This window comes from Rhinolophus sinicus, linkage group LG09 (genome assembly GCF_036562045.2).
Source record: "Rhinolophus sinicus isolate RSC01 linkage group LG09, ASM3656204v1, whole genome shotgun sequence".
NCBI lineage: Eukaryota > Metazoa > Chordata > Mammalia > Chiroptera > Rhinolophidae > Rhinolophus > Rhinolophus sinicus.
In genome coordinates this window covers 70,610,719-70,628,338 of record NC_133758.1, presented here as the reverse complement: position 1 = coordinate 70,628,338, position 17,620 = coordinate 70,610,719, and the positions used below count along the sequence as shown (strand labels likewise).

Sequence of the window (17,620 nt, the reverse complement as noted above, 5' to 3'; positions counted from 1 at the left end):
TGGGCCAAGTAGAGTGGTGTACCCGTTCATAATAAAGGAGAAGCAAGAGAATGGCAAATTAATTACCGTCACCTAAGTATCAGCATCACACTACATAAAGTGAGTTTCACCCCCAAAGGAAATTCAAAAGAAAAATAACCTAGGCATTGTAAAGAAATTTCACTATGGAAAGGGAGAACTTCTGTTCAGAGAGCAAAATAATTGAGAGCAGTAAGTTCACCAGAGCGGCTCAACACTGTAGAGGAGGAGAACAAAACCGTTATCACTGAACAAAGGAGATACCTGAAGACTCCTACAAGAAGGAAGCCACCAGAGCATACTGATCACAGGGGACGCCTTAACTCACCTGGAATTCCTTTCAAACACTGGGGAAAACACTTCGAAGAAATTGTCCTTTGCTTCACTTTTAGAAGGAACCGAGTTATCAAAAGTAGGATCTACACTGTTAAATGCTCGTCTTTTCACTGGATCAGATAACATTTCATAAGCTGAGGAGAAAATGATAAGGTTACATTACCATGACTCGACATATTTTTTCCTCAGAGGAAAAATAAATTCCTTCCTTTAAAAACAAGTTAATATTTTTCATATTTAAAAATTGTGTGTGATGGGGAGGATTGAATTTAGGTAATGACAGCTCTAGCACTACCGGATATAATCGGACTTAAGTTCTTTAAATAGCTCTTCTGGAAGGAAAATGACAAAAGAGTTAAAATACTCATCCCTTAAGAAAGCATGACATTGAGGAAAAATAAATTGTTAGAAATTAACTGTCAGATCCGAAGGTTATAAAAGATCAAAGGATCTTAGAAGTCTTGAACACTGTGTTAAGAGTGGGACAAAAAACTTGAAAGTTTAAAAATTAGCTTCAAAATGTAAAATCACATTTAAGGAAACATTTAGTAATGGTGGCACCTGTGTTTATTTGCTTAATGAGGATTTGGCTATGCAAATGGTAATGAACAGTAGTGGGTCCCATGATATAGGATATAAGCAACTTCTTGATTTAACACGTTGCTTACGGCGGGGTTTAAATCCCTCATACCCCTCTGTTCTGGCAGGTTTTTAAAAGAAACTACTTTAAAATGCACTCTTCTCTTTAAAGCGTAAATGCTTCTACGTCATTTATTATTTTTCTATGGAATTTTTTAGGATTTACTCACCTATGATGTTAGTAATCCCTCCTGATGTGATACTGCAGAAAGCAGCTTCCTTTGTTATTAACGAAACACAAATAATTCAATAAAATGTGCAAAGTAAAAAGAGTCAACAGTAAAAACGAGAATTCTCGTTATCCGTCCTTAACGCATGGCTCAGAAAAAAACGAAGATTCTCGTGATCCGTACGCAACGTGTTAAATTAGCCAAACATGTGAGGAAGGTTAGCTCTGACATGTATCGGAAATGTAGAAAGATCTTAGTATTCTCACCATTAAATGTAACACTTCTACGAATCAACTCTAGGATGAGCTTCGCCTAAGAATCACCTGGGGATCTCGTTAAAATACAGATTCCCATTCAGTAGGTCTGAAGCTCAGTAGGCCCTGAGCTTCCGCATGTCTGACAAGCTGCCAGGTGCTGCTGATGCTGCTGGCAGGGAGAACCTCACTTTGTGGGAAGATTAGCAGAAATAACCAGATGTAACTCAAAAGGTTTTAAAATGTCAGCTAAATGAAGTATGGTATACATTGGAAACCCAAGCCCAGCAATTAATAAATAATCATCACTATAAGAAATTCCTGACTGAAGTATTTTCTTACCTTTAGTTATGCAAGTGAAGTAGTCATTATCTCCTTCTTTTATTGGTTCACCAGCTGCTTTCCGTTTGTCTGGGTGATGTTTTAAAACCATTGCTTTATCTACAAAATAAGCCAGATTTGGATGTTACTTTAGGCATAAAATTAAAATTAAAGATGAGCTAAACAGAACCATTTCTAAAATCATAATGCTAATTTAAAAATGTTTTCTCCTATGGTAAACTATAAGTTTATCAAATGAGGAAATTACAGAGAAGCAAAGAATTATTTTAAGGACTGGCCAAAGTGCCAGCACCAAAAGACAATTACTGGTAACATTTTGGTGTATTTCCACACAGACTTTTTTTCTTAAGTATATGCTTTAAAAATTTTAGGTATAATCATATCATATATACCAATTTATATTCTTTTTTTCAACTTAACATTACTGCATTTGCATTTTCCATGTTACAGACTTCAAAAATTTTTAAATGATTGCATCGTACAACATTTCAAGATTATAATTTACTTAACTATTTCTCTACCGTTGGATATTTATAGATTGTTTCAAATTTTTCACTATTGTAAGTCATCCCAATTTTAATCATTTTGTAGAGAAGTCTTTTTCCATGTTTAGGATTTTTTTCTTACGATGTATTTACAAAAGTGAAATCAGTGAGTGAAATTGTAGGAGCAAGTTCCTTTCTAAAAGTTACACCACTTCTTACTCCTAAGTGAACATTCTTTTCTCCAGCGCTTCACCAGCCCTGTATCTAATTATTTAAAACTATGACTATCATTGGTGCTCAACAATTCTTTTTTGTTTAATTTATCCTTTTATCTGTGGAGGAAGGAGAGGTCGTCAGCGTGAGTTACTTTACAATAATGGCTGGCTGCTGACATCTATTGAGCATTTAATATGTACCAGGCACGATTTATCAGTTAATCTCCTAAATCACCCCATGAGGCAAACACTATTATTTTCTCCATTTTATGAGTAAAATGAGGCACAGAAGGTTAAGTAACCGCAACCATTGCAACCTGTCCAAGTCGGGCTCCAACCCAGACAGCCTGACTCCTCAGCCTGTTTATATGCTGCCTCTCGGTCCCTTGAGTTTGAGGTGTTTTCCCAGCTGCCGAGATTGCATTTATGGTTTTCAAAAACATTCAGTCATTTATATTTACTGATCATTTCCTTTATAATTTCTTCCAGTACTTATGAACTCAGAAGGCCCTTCATTCTTCAGGTTTCATGTTTCTAATTTCATTAATATTCTCTATGGTTAGAATTGAAAATTATGCTTCAAATCTTTTGGGAATTTTAACAGAGTCAAGAAAATATCTAAACTTGCCATTTTTCAAAGTCCTTATGTCATCTAAGAATCCTTCTCTTCTCTACTGATTTATGATGCCTCATTGTAAATTTTTACCAGGGTTTGTTTCTGATTACCTATTCGTGTCCTGGGATTAACTTTAAAATGACTATAGCTTTCTAGTATTTGATGGTAACTTCCAGAAACTGCATATTATTTTTGCGTATTTTTCCTGCATCTAGCCTCCTGACACAACTCTTTTGGTTTTCTAGGTAGATTCTATATTACCAACAAAGAATATATTTCTTTCCTCCCTCCAATAGTTCTCTCTCTTATTTGATATCTAATACACTGACCCACACTCACAACACAGTATGAAAAACAATGGGCAGGTTAGCTTCCCCCATAGGTTTTAATGGTAATATCCCCAATGCCACACGGTTACACGTTTGCTGGCTTGGGTCTGAAATACTTCTCAAAGTAGGGAATTAACTGCATTTCTTTTCAAAGTTCAATTTATCAAAAAGGAATGGATAACTACTTAGGAAATCACATATTATCTAAACTATAAACAGATTTAGCTATATTAATGTATTTCCTGAGAGAAATCCAACTTGTTGGGCATTATTCTTTTAGTAATGTCCTGTTAAATTCAGTTTATTATTTTAACTGGGATTTTTATTTTTTATTCTTTTTGTATGACACTCATGGATGAGATCTGTTCATAATTTTTAAAATCTCTTCACCAGGTTTTAAAATTTCATTTAATTATTATTTAAGAGCAATTTTTGATTTACAGCAAAATTGAGAGGATGGTACAGAGATTTCCAACGTAACTTCTGCCACCCACCCCCACAGCAGCCCCCGCCACTCCTGAGAGTTAGTCGGCTTGTTAACAGTTGATGAACCCACACTGCCATATCATAATTACTCAAAGTCCACAGATTACATTATGGTTCACTCTTGGTGTTGTACATTCTATGTGTGTGGAGAAATGTATAACGACATGTATCCATCATATAACATACAGAATATTTTCATTGCCCTAAAAATCTTCCATGCTTCACCCCTGTTCATCCCTTCCTATCCCCCTCCCACAACCCATGATCTTTTTACTGCTTCCATAGTTTTCGCATTGTATTCCAGGTTTTCTTACTAGGATTATATTAACTTCACAAAATGAACTGTTCCAAAGACAGTTTATATTCGGCACAAGAATTTTCAAGCTCTTAAACGTTTGAAATAATTCTGAGAAATCACCTGGCCCTGAAAAGGTTTTATAGAGGGTAATTCTTTCGTAACTTTTAAAATTTGTTCAATCAAAATAAAAAGTTAATTTTATCAAAAATTTCAAATTCACTGTATTTAATAATGTTCTCAATTAAAAATATCTTCATAATAGTTTTCTTTCTGTATTTTACTGTTTTTTCTTCTTATAAATCCATTTTACTGTTTTATCTCTTCCATTTTTTTCATCCATGTTCCTTTGTGCTATTCTTTTAGATATTTGAATTGAATGCCTATTTTTCCCTCTTTTAAAAAATACGTAGCACAACAGTTTAAGGCAATGAATTTACTTATGGTACAGCTCTAGTTACCACTCCTTACGTTTTGATACACAGTGATCTTACTTTCACAAAAAGAATCTATTAATACCATTTTTATATGTGTCTAGGTCTAAAAGAAAATATAGTCAATTTCCCAAGTGATTGTTTTTTCATTTAATCACATCTCTTTTACTGAATTGAGATGAAATTTACATTGAATAAAATGCTCAGGTTTTAAGTACAGTCATCCCTTGGTATCTGCAGGAAATTGGTTCCAGAAGCTTCCCCTATGCCAAAATCTGAGGATGCTCAAGTTTCTTATACAAAATGGTGTATTTGCAAATAACCTATGCACATCCTCCCCTGTACTTAAATCATCTCTCGGTTACTTACAGTACCTAATACAATACAAATGCTATATAGATATGTAAATAGTTGTTACACTGTAAAGGAATGATGACAAGAAAAAAAATGTCTGTATGCGCTCAGCACAGACGCAACCATTGTAGGTCTAACTACATAGTACACATCAGCAACAAAACTTTTTTTCCTCGGAATATTTTTGATCCTGAGGTTGTTGAATCTGCAAATGTGGAACCTGTGGATAGAGGGCTGACTGTATTGTTCAATGAGTTTTGACAATTGTATACACCCACGTTAACTACCACCCAAAAGAAAATACATACTATCTCATCACCCAGAGTTCCCTTGTACCCTTTTCCAGTCAACTTCCACCCCCTACCACCTGGAGCAACCAGTTTCTGATTTCTATCACCATTGATTACTTTTGCATGTTCTGCATGTAAATGGAATCACAGATTGTATCTTTCTTTGTATCTGACTTCTTTTGCTCAACATGTTTTGAGATTCACCACCACTCTGTGTGTATGAGTAATTTGTTCTTTTTCAGACTGCTGAGTACTATTCCATTGTATAAATATACTGGAGTTTGCTTATCCATTAATCTGTTGGTGAACATTTGGGTGGTTTCCACTTTTTAGATATTGTAAATAATGCTGCTATCGACATTTCTGTACAAATGTTTTTAATGGACCTATTAAACTCAGTAATTTTACATATACTGCAAGGATTCAGAAACTGTGACAAATACATTTTTGTTTTTTTGAACTCCAGATTTTTCTTATAGTCTAGTATATTAGACTTCACTTACACTCAGGAGGCATTTTCACTTTCTAGCTGGCTTAAGCAGAAAAGGAATTTATTGAAGGTTATTAGGCAGCTCACAGAACTGAGAGTCAGGCGATCAGACATGGAGGCTACGCAGCCGGGAACAACAATCAAGTCATCCTGGGTAGTCGGAGGTGTGCTGATCTCCCCATGCCTGGGCACTGCAGATCTGCGCACAGGCCACCTGCACTGCCAGGCATGGGGCAAAGCCATGAGCTTCCCTTTGGGGTGCTCTTCCCCCAGCTGGCAAACGGATTCTGTGCACCCGAGGCCTGACTTCAACATTGTTCTCCTTTGAATTGCAAATGTGTGCTGAGCACTGAAACCCATGTCATATGTCTACAAACATTAAGTTTTCTTCTTTATTTGCAATTATTGTTTCTGTTACATTTATTCTGCCTTCTTCTTTAGGGAAATCTGGCCTCTCTATTCTTTCCGAGTCTTGGAAACATTCCTCAAGGTTGTCCTCTACTGTGTTTTCTAATTGTACATCAGCCTTCATAATTCTAAATTCTGCTTTTGTGTTTTTAGTTTTCAGGCAATTCTACTCATCTCTCCCTAGTCTCTTTCTGCAGTGCCTACACCGACCCCAATGCAGTGTCTTCACATCTTACTGACAGCATGTAGTAGATACTTAAGGTTTGTTTTTTTTTTAACCTTATCATAAAGTCCGAAAGAGAGATGATGTCTCAATTGTTCGTCGAACAGTCTCCTCTCATGCTGCACTATTATTTTTTCCTTCATTGATTTTTCTCCCTAATCATCTTTAGTCATCCATGTATATTAGGAGGTCCTGAGACTGTTCTATACTCTGTCCCTGTGGGGGTAAAAGATATTAAAAATAAGGTAAAGGAAGCCAAAGAACACTGTTGGTTTGAAAAAGAAACAAAGGTAATTTGGGAGCAGCTGGTATAAGTTTACTGAAATGTCAAAGACTTCTTTTCTTCTTCTCCCCCAACGAAAGACAGCTTCTGGGATGTTCTGAGGGTACATTAGCAAAGGGGCTTTTATTGTACATTCACACTGCTATTATAATAAAGTCTCTAAATATGATTTTTAATTTTAAAGAAGCTTGATATGAAAGTTTTCAGTTTAAAAAAATCAGAACTATTTTAAGCTAAAATTAAATTTAGAAATTCAAATTACGAAAGACTCTTATTTCCATTTCAAGAATATCAAACCTACACAATTACCATGTGGCAATTTTACTTGAAGAACAAACTTATATAAGTAACTGAAATACCACGTTTAGTAGTCAAGTACTTTTTAACCTGTCATTCAACTTTCCTAGTAATTTGTTCTTTTTAGAAATGCAGAGAAGGACTTCCTAATTTCCATTACAGCAATTCAAAATACATTAAACAAAAATAAAACTCTTTCATGTGTGTGTTTGCAATATGATGCAAGAACCTGGAGGCTCTCACATGCTATCAGACTTATGTTTTTATTAGGTTTGTTTGTGCTAGTAATCATAGACCTGAAAAGACTAACTTGGCAGTTTTATTTCTGAGCAAACTTTCAGAAAACAGTAAGTAGCAACTTTCTATTTTACAGTGACAGAGGTAAGAGAATAGTTTTCCTTCTGAATAAACAAGAATGTTCAACAATTCTACTTAATGTTAATCTGTGCACTGGGATTACAAAACTTCTGGTTACAGAATTTAAAAATATTTATAATATGCCAATAAAAGAATGGATTTAACAGAGCACATGGATTCTGTTAATTCTTTTACAATTTACTATAAATTTTCACTCTTTAGAGAAAAATAATTCTTTCATCTTAAAACAACCATTTTCATAGTTCTAAATCACTTCTGGTTCTTCCACAAATTTGTATGTATTAAGACATATTTGGAATTTGTATTCTATTCTTTCATATAGCAAGACTGTGCAAGTACTTTTCCGTGGCAAATGACTTTTCCTGGCATTTATGTATTTTACAATGACTATACATAGACATTAACATATGCTTAGTCTAAAATCATGTCAGCTTTTTAAGAAATCCAATAAGTCTAAAATATTCTGATAATTTCCTTCACCTTGTTAAAAATTTCCATTAATAGAGAACATTTTGAGTCTGTCTGCTATACTCAGTCCCGACTACTATTTTTCAACATGAGATAGGTCTCCTTCTGCCACCTTCCTCCAAGTACAATACTTTCTCTTATTGACTGGCTTTGACTCCCTACACCTTTTCCATGTGGCCATAATCTCACCTCGTCTGACATCAATATCCATTCTCTAGTGTGGAGGCCAGAACATTCTCCTAATATAAAACACAGAAAACGAATCACCTTCAGCTCTTTCATGAAACTTGAATGATCAGGTGAACCGAATGGCGTGAGGGAATTATGTCCACAGGAATGCAAAGGACAGGACATTAAAGGGGATGGTGTTTTGTAAGGCATGTGAAGACAGGCGTCCAAACAATTGCGCCCCAGGTTTTTAACCTTGTCAATGAAAATAATAATGAATCATCGTATAACTCTTTCTTGGACAGAAGAGAACGGCTGATGTCAATAAGGGTCTCACCTAAGACCACAAAACAACATAAAAAAACCTAAGTAACAGGGCAGCTCCACTAAATGCAGCGGGCCATACTTCTAAAAAATGGTGCAATGTTTTAAAAGGTTGCCATTGGAAGACTGTTCTTTATTCAGTAACAAACACACGAGAAAGTCCATACACCAGACTACTTTTTTTCTGTTTCTAAAGGTAAAGGACAGTGTGGTTATACAATGCTATGACCAGATGACACATGCTGTTAAGTCTAGAGTTATGGGTATAGACTATGATCCTACACATCTTTTCAAAAGGAAAACATTTCCAATAGCAGGTATCTGATTATTTCAAAATAACTAAATACTTACGAGCTGCTTTGATCTGCCTCTGTGTAGCTTTGTATCTTACATGGCCAAGTCCAAGTACTGCATAATGATCTTGGTTCTGATAAAGACATAAAGGGAGTCAAGTTTGAAATGGAGCAATATATCCTATCCCTTGTGTTCTGGCACCCCAAAACAGTTTCCCAAAGTCATGTTCCCATGACAGGGGTCCAGAGAGAGGTTCTGTATAAAATGGATTGTGTGGTCATTTAAGTTGGGAAATGCAGACTCTTGTATACCCTTCTTGATGATGTGTATGCACATAAGCCTAATAAAGGCTCTGAGGAGTCCTATAATTAAGATAAAGAACAAGCAAGTAATCAGAAACCTGTAAAAACTAGCATTTCCCAAACTTACTTGACCTTTTTCTCTTAAGACCTATTAATATCCGGTGGCCATCCTTAAAGTATAGCCAGGAGGAGCTCAGAATTGAAGGGAGCATTACAGCAGCTCTAGTAGGTTGGGTCAGGGCACTGAAAGGACAGAATTAGGAGCCGGATAGAACAAAGAAGGCAGGTTACATGGAAATTATGAGAACTGAGGGATGAGGCTTCTCTGGATAAAAGTACCCGCTTTCATTTTTGCTTTGGTTAACATCGTTGCAAACTTAAGACGCTGAGGTAGCAACTGGAGTGAAGGCTTCTTAGAGTTTTCATGGGGTGTACTGGAGAATGAGTGGGGAGGAAGAGGAGCGGAGAGCACAAAACATGGGAGAAAAGAATCAAATGTGGCAGACTGGTTTCCCTTTCAATTCAGGATTGCAAACGTCATAGGAATTGGCTCCTTGATTATGTCTGGCAATCATACTTTGTTCCAGTTGGTTCACCTTTCCACTCACCAAGACTGCTATCACATACCTTCTGTCCTCTGGTCTTTCCTCAAACCTCACAGACCCTTCTCCACCCTCTCATCAATGGCCTTGCCTCCCACTTAACTAAAAAATTTAAATTATCCTACTCAAAATCCAGCATCTTTCTACCACCCTATCTGCATCCATACGTCTCTTCCCTTTCCCTCCATTCACAATTCACAAAGCCTCTCCTACCAAGACAAATTACTCCATCCTTCCTCTTGGTTCTGAATATCATCTAATTCTCCTCAAATATTAGCATCTTTCCATTAATTCCTAAATTTCAACTGGATGTTTTCATCAGTATAAAAAGATGCTCTATTATCTCTCATCTTAAAAAAACCATAAAACCCTTCCAAGACCCCTTTTCAGGGACTGCCCCCTTTTTCTGCTGCCCATCAAAGTTAAACTTCTTGAAGAAGCTGTCCCCTCGCATTAATTTTCAAACCACTCCGATCTGGTTCTGCTCTGTCCACTTCCATCCCAGGTGCTACAAAGCTGCTCTCTTCAGTATCAATTTCCAGGTGCCAAATCTAAGATCATCCGTCTGCCCTCAGCGACAGCACAGCTTGAAACATTATCTTCCTCTGGTTTCTGTGAATCCACTCTCTCTGTCTTCCTCCCATCTTCCAGTAGTTTTTTCAGCCACTTTCACTAGTTTCTCAATGACCGGCAAAGCTCCTGAGGTTTCTTTTGGTCTCTCTCTATACTTTGATCCTTGGGGATCTGATCGAATGCCAGGGCTGGAATGTGGTAAGTAACCTGCAAATTGGCTCCGCAGCACGCCCGTCTCTCTAACATCCTGGCCCGTCACTCTCTACCTTGGTCCCCATTTCCAAATACCAGACCAGTGTTTCAATTCACTGAAGACGCTGAGTCCTTTCCCTTCAGGGCCTCACAGGGCTATATAGTCTGTCTGACACATTCTTCCTCCATTCGTCATGTGGCTGCCCTCTCCTCATCCCTCAGTCTCAGCCGAAATGTCATCACCCTATTTACAGAAGACAACATTCTCTCCCCATCTCTGCTCCTTTTCTGTTGTTCCCTCTAAAGCACTTACACATGGTCAGTGCTGCAAATCCTCCCACGACTGCCCACAGGCCACCACCACTCCTGGTCTCCTGGCCCTCCTTCATTCACTGTGTTCCAGCCACTTGCCTTCTTTCAGTTGCTGGCACATTCCAAACTTCTTCCTGCCTCTGCACAAGCTCTGCATCATTTCCCCTGATCTTTGCAAATCATTCAGGTTTCATCTTAAGTGTAAGCTCCCGCCACATTCCCCATCTACTCAATTGAAGGCAATCATCTGGACACTGTCACATCGCCCTGTTCCACTTCTCTGCCCAGCACTCAGTGGCCATGTTCGTATTATCTGTCTCCTCACTGGAATATAAGCCACGTGAGAGCAATGATACCGTCTGCTCAGCACAGTATCCTTAGCACCCAGTGTCTGACGCACAGCAGGTGCTCGATCCCTAATTGTCGAATCAAACAACTGAATGACCGTATGAACCCTGCTACCTTGCTCTGATGTCAACTACTCTTTTCTATACCACAGACCTTCCCCATTCTCTCTCTCGTAGATTTCACTGTCCCCCAATTCTATGTCCTCCTGACCCTGCTTTGCCCTCAAGTTATAATTTCTCATTTTCTTCACAACTCAGGTTTGAAAGAGTATTTTACACTTAGGCCTCTCCTTCGTCACCTCCTAGTAACTCCTCAACCCGCTGTAATCTCTTGCCATCCCAAGCATGTCACTAGAACTGCTTTCAATGTGGTCCCCTACACTTCATTTGCCAAACCCAGGAGCTTTTTATCTTTACTTATGTTCTGAGATTGACCTCTCTCCAAAGCAGTGACACTGGTGATTGATTTTTCCTTCTTGAGACTCTCTACTCCCTTAGTTTCTGTAACAGTATAGTACCTGATGTTTAATAAACCTTTGTTGAACAAAGTGCTTATTTACTTTTCTAGGTGCTTTACACATATTTCTTACCTCATTTAATACTCACAGCAACCTGAGACTGGAACTCTTATTATCTACTATTTGTTTTGACTTTATCATGTGCCCAAACACTAGGTCAAGTGCTTTATAAGTATCCTTTCATTAATCTTCACTATAGTCCTTTGAGCTGTTAGCAATCTCATTATACCAATAAGGGAAATGAGGCAGAGATGTCAAGTAACTTTCCCAAGGTCCCAGCACACTAAACGGGCAGAACCAGATTTGAATCCAGGCACTCTAATTCCAAAGCATATAGATGAAAATATTATACCAGTGCCCACTTAAGCAATGTAATACCTATTTGTCTATATTCCTCCCTGTATTGGCTGACGTCACTCAATTTCCCACAGCTTCAACTACCGCCTATGAGCCAATGACTTGCAAATGTTTTTGGCTCTAACCTCTTTTAAGAGTCACAGACTAATTTTAACCATTTACCAGACAACTTCACCAGTACGTTACTACAACCTCAGCTTTTACATAGCCACACTCAGCTTTCACACAGCCACATTCCCCACAGACGTCTCAGTGTTGGTGACTGACACCACACTCTAGCAGCTCACTCAAGCCACAATGTTCAGGGTTCTTTCGAATACACTCCCTTTTTTTGTGCCACATAGCCCAAGTCACCAAGGCCTGTCAAGTCTACCTCCCCCCAAAATCTGTTCCCTCTTCCTCAAAACCCAGCCACAAATTTAGTTCAAGCATCAAGCATTCATTCACAGGCTTGGATATTGCACTAGGCGTGTAACAACAAACTATTCACTTCCCTTCCAGGCCTGCCCTCCATTTCCAAGCAATTTTCTGTACTGCCAGGAGAACTACTTTTCTAAAATTAGCTTAGAAACTTTCGATGACTTCCTATTGCCCCGAAAATAACATATGAATTTCTTACTTACATGGCACAAAAAGGGCACTACTGAGTTTAGTTTAGAGTCTGTTTCAGGTGGAATTTCTCACCACTGTTCCTCAAATACCCTACTCTAGTCTTTCCTAATCCCCAAGAAGGCGGTGCATATTCTTACTCCTTTGTGTCTTTGCGTATCTATTCCTTCTGCCCAGAATGTCTCTTTTCCCTTGTCTGCTTCACAAACTGCCCCTCATCCTTTTAAGATCTTTTATCTTCTCCGTGAAACCTTCCTAGATTTGTCCCACAGAGACAGCATCCTATGGCTAGTGCTATCCCACTCAGGGTTACCAATAAACAGGTGCTCCATTACAGTTAAATTGTTGAAGCATCTTAAAACATGGTTTATTAATGGAAAACTCGTGCCAAAATTACCTATCGTTAACAAAGCATCTGACTGAACAAGACACACATATTAAATACCTTCCAGTCCTTGGGATCAAGTGTTTTCAGCATGGGAAATTCTTCTAACTGCAATTCTTCATCTTCTGATTCTTCTGATAATTCTTTCTTATCCTCCAGTTCCTGAAAAGAGGCAGAAGCATTTCTGTTTCTCCTCTTAACAAAAGCTTCAAACCATCTTCCCACAGGTTCAACTTGACAGAGTGTTGAGGCTGTGATTGAAAGCGTTAAGAGAGGCTTCAATGCATTGCATGGAATAAATCTGTTTCAAAGCAATAAATAAGGTCAAAACAGTGATAGCATCAGAATATAATTTTAAAACCATCAACTAAGAAGATAATTGCAGTAATCCAGTTAACATGAAGGTTAGCAATAAATAACCGTTTCCTAGTATTTACAGAGTATTCAATCAATCCCTTCTAATTATCTGACAAAACCATATCTAACATAACATTCATCAATGTCAATAATAAACCAATATTTTTCTGGGGATCTGAGAGGAAGGTGAGGAACAGGAAGAAATGTTGCAAAGTGCTTTTCTTGTAGGCCAATAATTGCAATAAAACAATAAATAATCATAGAGCTAGCCTCATCAAAAACAAAATCTTCTAAGAACAACTCAATATATCTTAATTATGAAAACCTTGAACTTAAGTAGCTTTTTAAAATTTCAAGAATTCACTAGGAGTGATTTGTTCTGAAAGACAATTTTCCAGCAGCTAACGTGCTACTGTGGAAAAAGCTCTGGATCTGAAATCAGAAACGCTAGATTTTAGTCTAGGTCTGACAATTAATGGCTTTTTGAAGAGTCAAAGATGTCTTCAGCTCAAAATGGGAACAATATCTATCTTACATGGTTCTTTGGAAGATCGAATGACAAATCGTGAAGGCACTCTGAAAAACCACTATCTGTTGTATAAAAGTAAGGCTTTATCATTATTCCTGGGAAGTAGGGATAAATCACTGCACCTTTGTATACTAACATTTCAAAAAATGTAATTTAGGCAGGAAAAAAGTGAACATTTTCATTTTAATTTCATATTCCATATGAAAGCAAAAAGCTTCACTCTAATAACACAGATGTAAGTTTTCCTTTGTACCTAATGGTCAGTTATTTTCTAAAAATAACTGACTTTTCATGTTTTAATTGGTTTGGGAAATTAAGATTTCCTCTACAACACACAGGAGAGGATTCAAACAGCACAGAGGGTGCCAAAAAAATGTATACACATTTTAAGAAAGGAAAAAACTGTATTAAAAGTGTAAATAATACTCAACATATACCAATCACACAAGATGAATACAAGTCACGTGCATATATTTTTTTGGCACCCCCTGTACATTCAAGAAGTAGTACCAGTGCGGTGTGAGTGTGACTTTTAAAAACATTACCTTTCAAGGTTTTCCCACTAGTGCGATTACACACAGAGACTTCTAAGGGCAATATGTGCCACGATATGTTCCAAAATAACATTCAACAAGCGTTTATGTAAGCGGTTACGGTAATTAAAGCCGATCATTGAAACCGGAGACTTAGTTTTACAATACCCACGACTATCCGGGGCTATAAATCTATGAACCAGCAGCAGCAGGACAAGTTTCATTTCATGACTGTCTTTAAAAGTCTTTCTACACGGATCTTACCAGCAGCACAGGCAATGGTCTTTTCATACTGAGTATGAGGAGCAGTGTCTGAGTTATGACATTTAAAACACAAACCCGGAGCAAACCGAGAGGAAGAAAGGTGTTAGAGCACCAGCAGCAAGGTTCGGAACGACCTGAGGCACGTGGGGAGCTCGCAGCGGGCAGTCTCTTGCTGTAGGCAAGGAGATGCATAAAGAACCTTTTAGGATACTGATGGGTTCGGTTTCGAACGGCTCTGCTGGACCCATGAGTCAGCGGCCGCGAGAGGAGGAACCTGGAGGGGCAGAAAAATGCCCCCCTCCCTCCTTCTTTCCAGACTGGGGAAGGATTCCTGCATAGCAGGGAGCAAAAAGAGACTGGACACGGCCCCGCACGTCCGGGAGCTAGTCGCCAGCGGCCAGAGTAGAGAGATTTCGGGGTCGCGCAGGTGGAGGACTGAGGTGGGGGCGGCTGAGGCGGGACGGCGCCGGGGTTGAGTGGACACGTACCAGAGGTCAGAGCGTGGGTGACGGCGGTGCCCTGGCCGTCTGCAGCGCTCGGCAGGAGCAGCATGATGGCGCCCGGGCCAGCCCCGCGGGCGCAGCGGTTCGCGTCCCGGGCGGAGGGCGCTTAGCTTCCCCTCCAGCTCTGCCTCTCGGTCCGAGCCTCGCGCCTTGGCTCTGCGACGCCCAGGAACCGGCGCATGGAGACAACCGGCAACTACTTCCGGATGGATCTTTCGTGGTGCGGAGCCAGTTCCACTCCCACCCCCGCCAACGTGTGCGGCAACCTAGTTCTTCCACTGACTCAGGTCCGGCTAGAGACCAAGACTCAAACAAGAAAGGTTCCCAGATTCATCAGTTCCTGGGTAAAAAGGATTACGTATTTTCCTCGTCCAAGTGCAATACGTGGGACATAATTTTCTAAAGCAGCTCTTACTATATTCTTTTAAGTTACTACCACTCTCTATATTCGTCTGAACTTAATCGATTATTTTCCTGTACCTCTGCTTGTATAATCAAAAATGAAAAGATGTGTTAGTATTGAGAGTAATGATTATAGTCTGTACATATACCTGTAATGCATGTGGTTAGCTAAAAAATAATAGCAGCTAACATTTGTTGTGCTGTTACTAAGTAATTTAGCTGCATTATCTCAGTTCATCCTCAAAATTTGGAGAAGAACCCTTTCTCTAGCATTAGATTCTAATCCAAGGAAATTGTTTAATGTATAATAAAATCAATTGTACTCCTATATGATTCCTTCTTAGACTGAGGTCAAAAGCAAGAACTAGCAAAAGGAAACCGTGGGTGAAGATTTACCCCCTCAATCCCCATTTGCCCCACTCTAGTACGCCCTCCGTCTGGAATAGGTTGGGCACAACAGAAGACTTGATGTGCCACTCTTTGGGAAAGAGCACCAGAAATTAGCAAATTATTCTCTAGGAATTACATTTTCACTGATAAATACATTGAATTGGCCTGTAATTCTACTGCGTGAGAAGAGTGTCACTTCAAAATTGACATTTCAAAAAACGATCGTCTCCCCTTAATCCTCTTCCTGATCCCTTTATTTATGTAACCACTGTTAAAACAAGCTCTAGGTCTCATACTAGTAACCTGACTCCACTTTCTTAATGTTAATATTTTTTTCTCATACCTTCCCCATCTAGTCTCACCAGCACCTCTAAGGTCATGGAGAGTTTTGTTTTTTTTAATCGAGGCAAAATGCACATAACATAAAATTCATATCGTAGCCCTTTTAAAATGTAAAGTGCAGTAGCATTAAGTACAGTCACTGTGTTGTGCAATCAATCTCCAGAACTCTTCATCTTGCAAAACTGAAACTCTATGCCTATTAAACAACACTCCATTTTAATTTCCCCCATACCCTACAAGCACCGTTCTACTTTCTGTCTCTATGATTTGACTACTCTGGGTACTGTTAGGCCATATTTAGGCCAGGGGCAGAAAGCTGATCTTATAAGCCATCTTATCTTGCTTTGTACAATGTACCTGCCAGCTTGTATGTGCCTTAGGCCTGGAGAAGCCCCCTGGAATGTAGAAACCATCTTATCCTAAAAGCCATCCTGTCTTGCTTTGTACTTTGTACCTGCTGGCTTGCGTTTGTCTCCTAGGGGCTTATGATCAGCTGGGCTTGGGTGTTCCAGACCGTGGCCTGGGGGCTAGAATGTGGAACCGTAGGGCTTGGCCAGGCCCTGAAACCCTTCCTTGTGAGAGACAATGCAACAAAACCCCCTGAAGCATTGAAGGGGGAACAGCAACCTCTTTTGCCCCCTCCTATAAAATTCCATACCCCTTTTTGTTCGGGAGGTTATGGTCTTTTCTAGCCTGACCTCCTGCAGCTCAAACAAGCCAAATAAATTCTAATAGACCAATTTTGGTCTCCTCCAGCCGTGCCTAACAGGCACCTAAGTAGAGTCATACAGTATTTGTCTTTTTGTGACTGGTTTATTCACTTAGCATAATGTTGTCACAATTGTAGAGTGTTGGAATCTTTCCTTTTTAAGGCTGAATAATATTCCATTGTATGTATATTTTATCCATCCATTCCTCTGTTGATTGAGTTGCTTCCACTTTTTGGCTATTGTGAATGATGCTGCTATGAACATAGAGATACAAATATCTCTTGGAGATCCTATTGTCAATTCTTTTGGGTACATACCCAGAACTGGAATTGCTGGATCATATGGCAATTCTATTTTTAATTTTTTTTTTTTTAGGAACTGTCATACTGTTTCCTATAGAGGTTACATCATTTTACTTTCCCACTAACTGTGCAGATTTTAATTTTTTCCACATCCTCACCAACACGTATTTTCCTTCTTTCTCTTTTTTTTATAGTAACCGTTCTAATGGTTATGAGGTGGTACCTCATGGTTCTGATTCACACTTCCCCAATGGCTAGTGATGTTGAGCATTTTTTCATGTTCTTGTTGGGCATTTAGATCTCTTCTTTGGAGAGATGTCTATTCAAGTCCATTCCCCATTTAAACAACTGCGTTGTTTCTTGTTTTTTGAGTTATAGTTCATTACATATTCTGGATATTAATCCATTATCAGGTGTATGACTTGCAAATATTTTCTCCCATCCTGTACATTGCGTTTTCACTCTGTGTCCTTTAATACTCAGAAGCGTCAGTCT

At 38.8% G+C, this 17,620-nt stretch overlaps 1 protein-coding gene across 3 annotated transcripts in view; it reads right to left on the bottom strand.

Moving 5' to 3' along the window:
• Positions 1 to 15,238, bottom strand: part of DNAJC2 (DnaJ heat shock protein family (Hsp40) member C2) — a 29,491-nt gene extending 14,253 nt beyond the window's left edge. Inside the window, exons 1-5 of one of the 3 annotated variants that reach the window (XM_074340621.1) lie at positions 14,965 to 15,238; positions 12,854 to 13,094; positions 8,654 to 8,729; positions 1,760 to 1,858; positions 347 to 488 (exon numbers count right to left, since the gene is read on the bottom strand). In XM_074340621.1, coding sequence (XP_074196722.1) covers positions 347 to 488; positions 1,760 to 1,858; positions 8,654 to 8,729; positions 12,854 to 12,886 — 350 coding nt within the window. In that variant the 5' untranslated portion in view covers positions 12,887 to 13,094; positions 14,965 to 15,238. The remainder of the gene's footprint in view (positions 1 to 346; positions 489 to 1,759; positions 1,859 to 8,653; positions 8,730 to 12,853; positions 13,095 to 14,964) is intronic. The other 2 variants (XM_019744550.2, XM_019744551.2) reach the window with 2 other exon arrangements.
• Between the last annotated feature and the right edge of the window lie 2,382 nt (positions 15,239 to 17,620).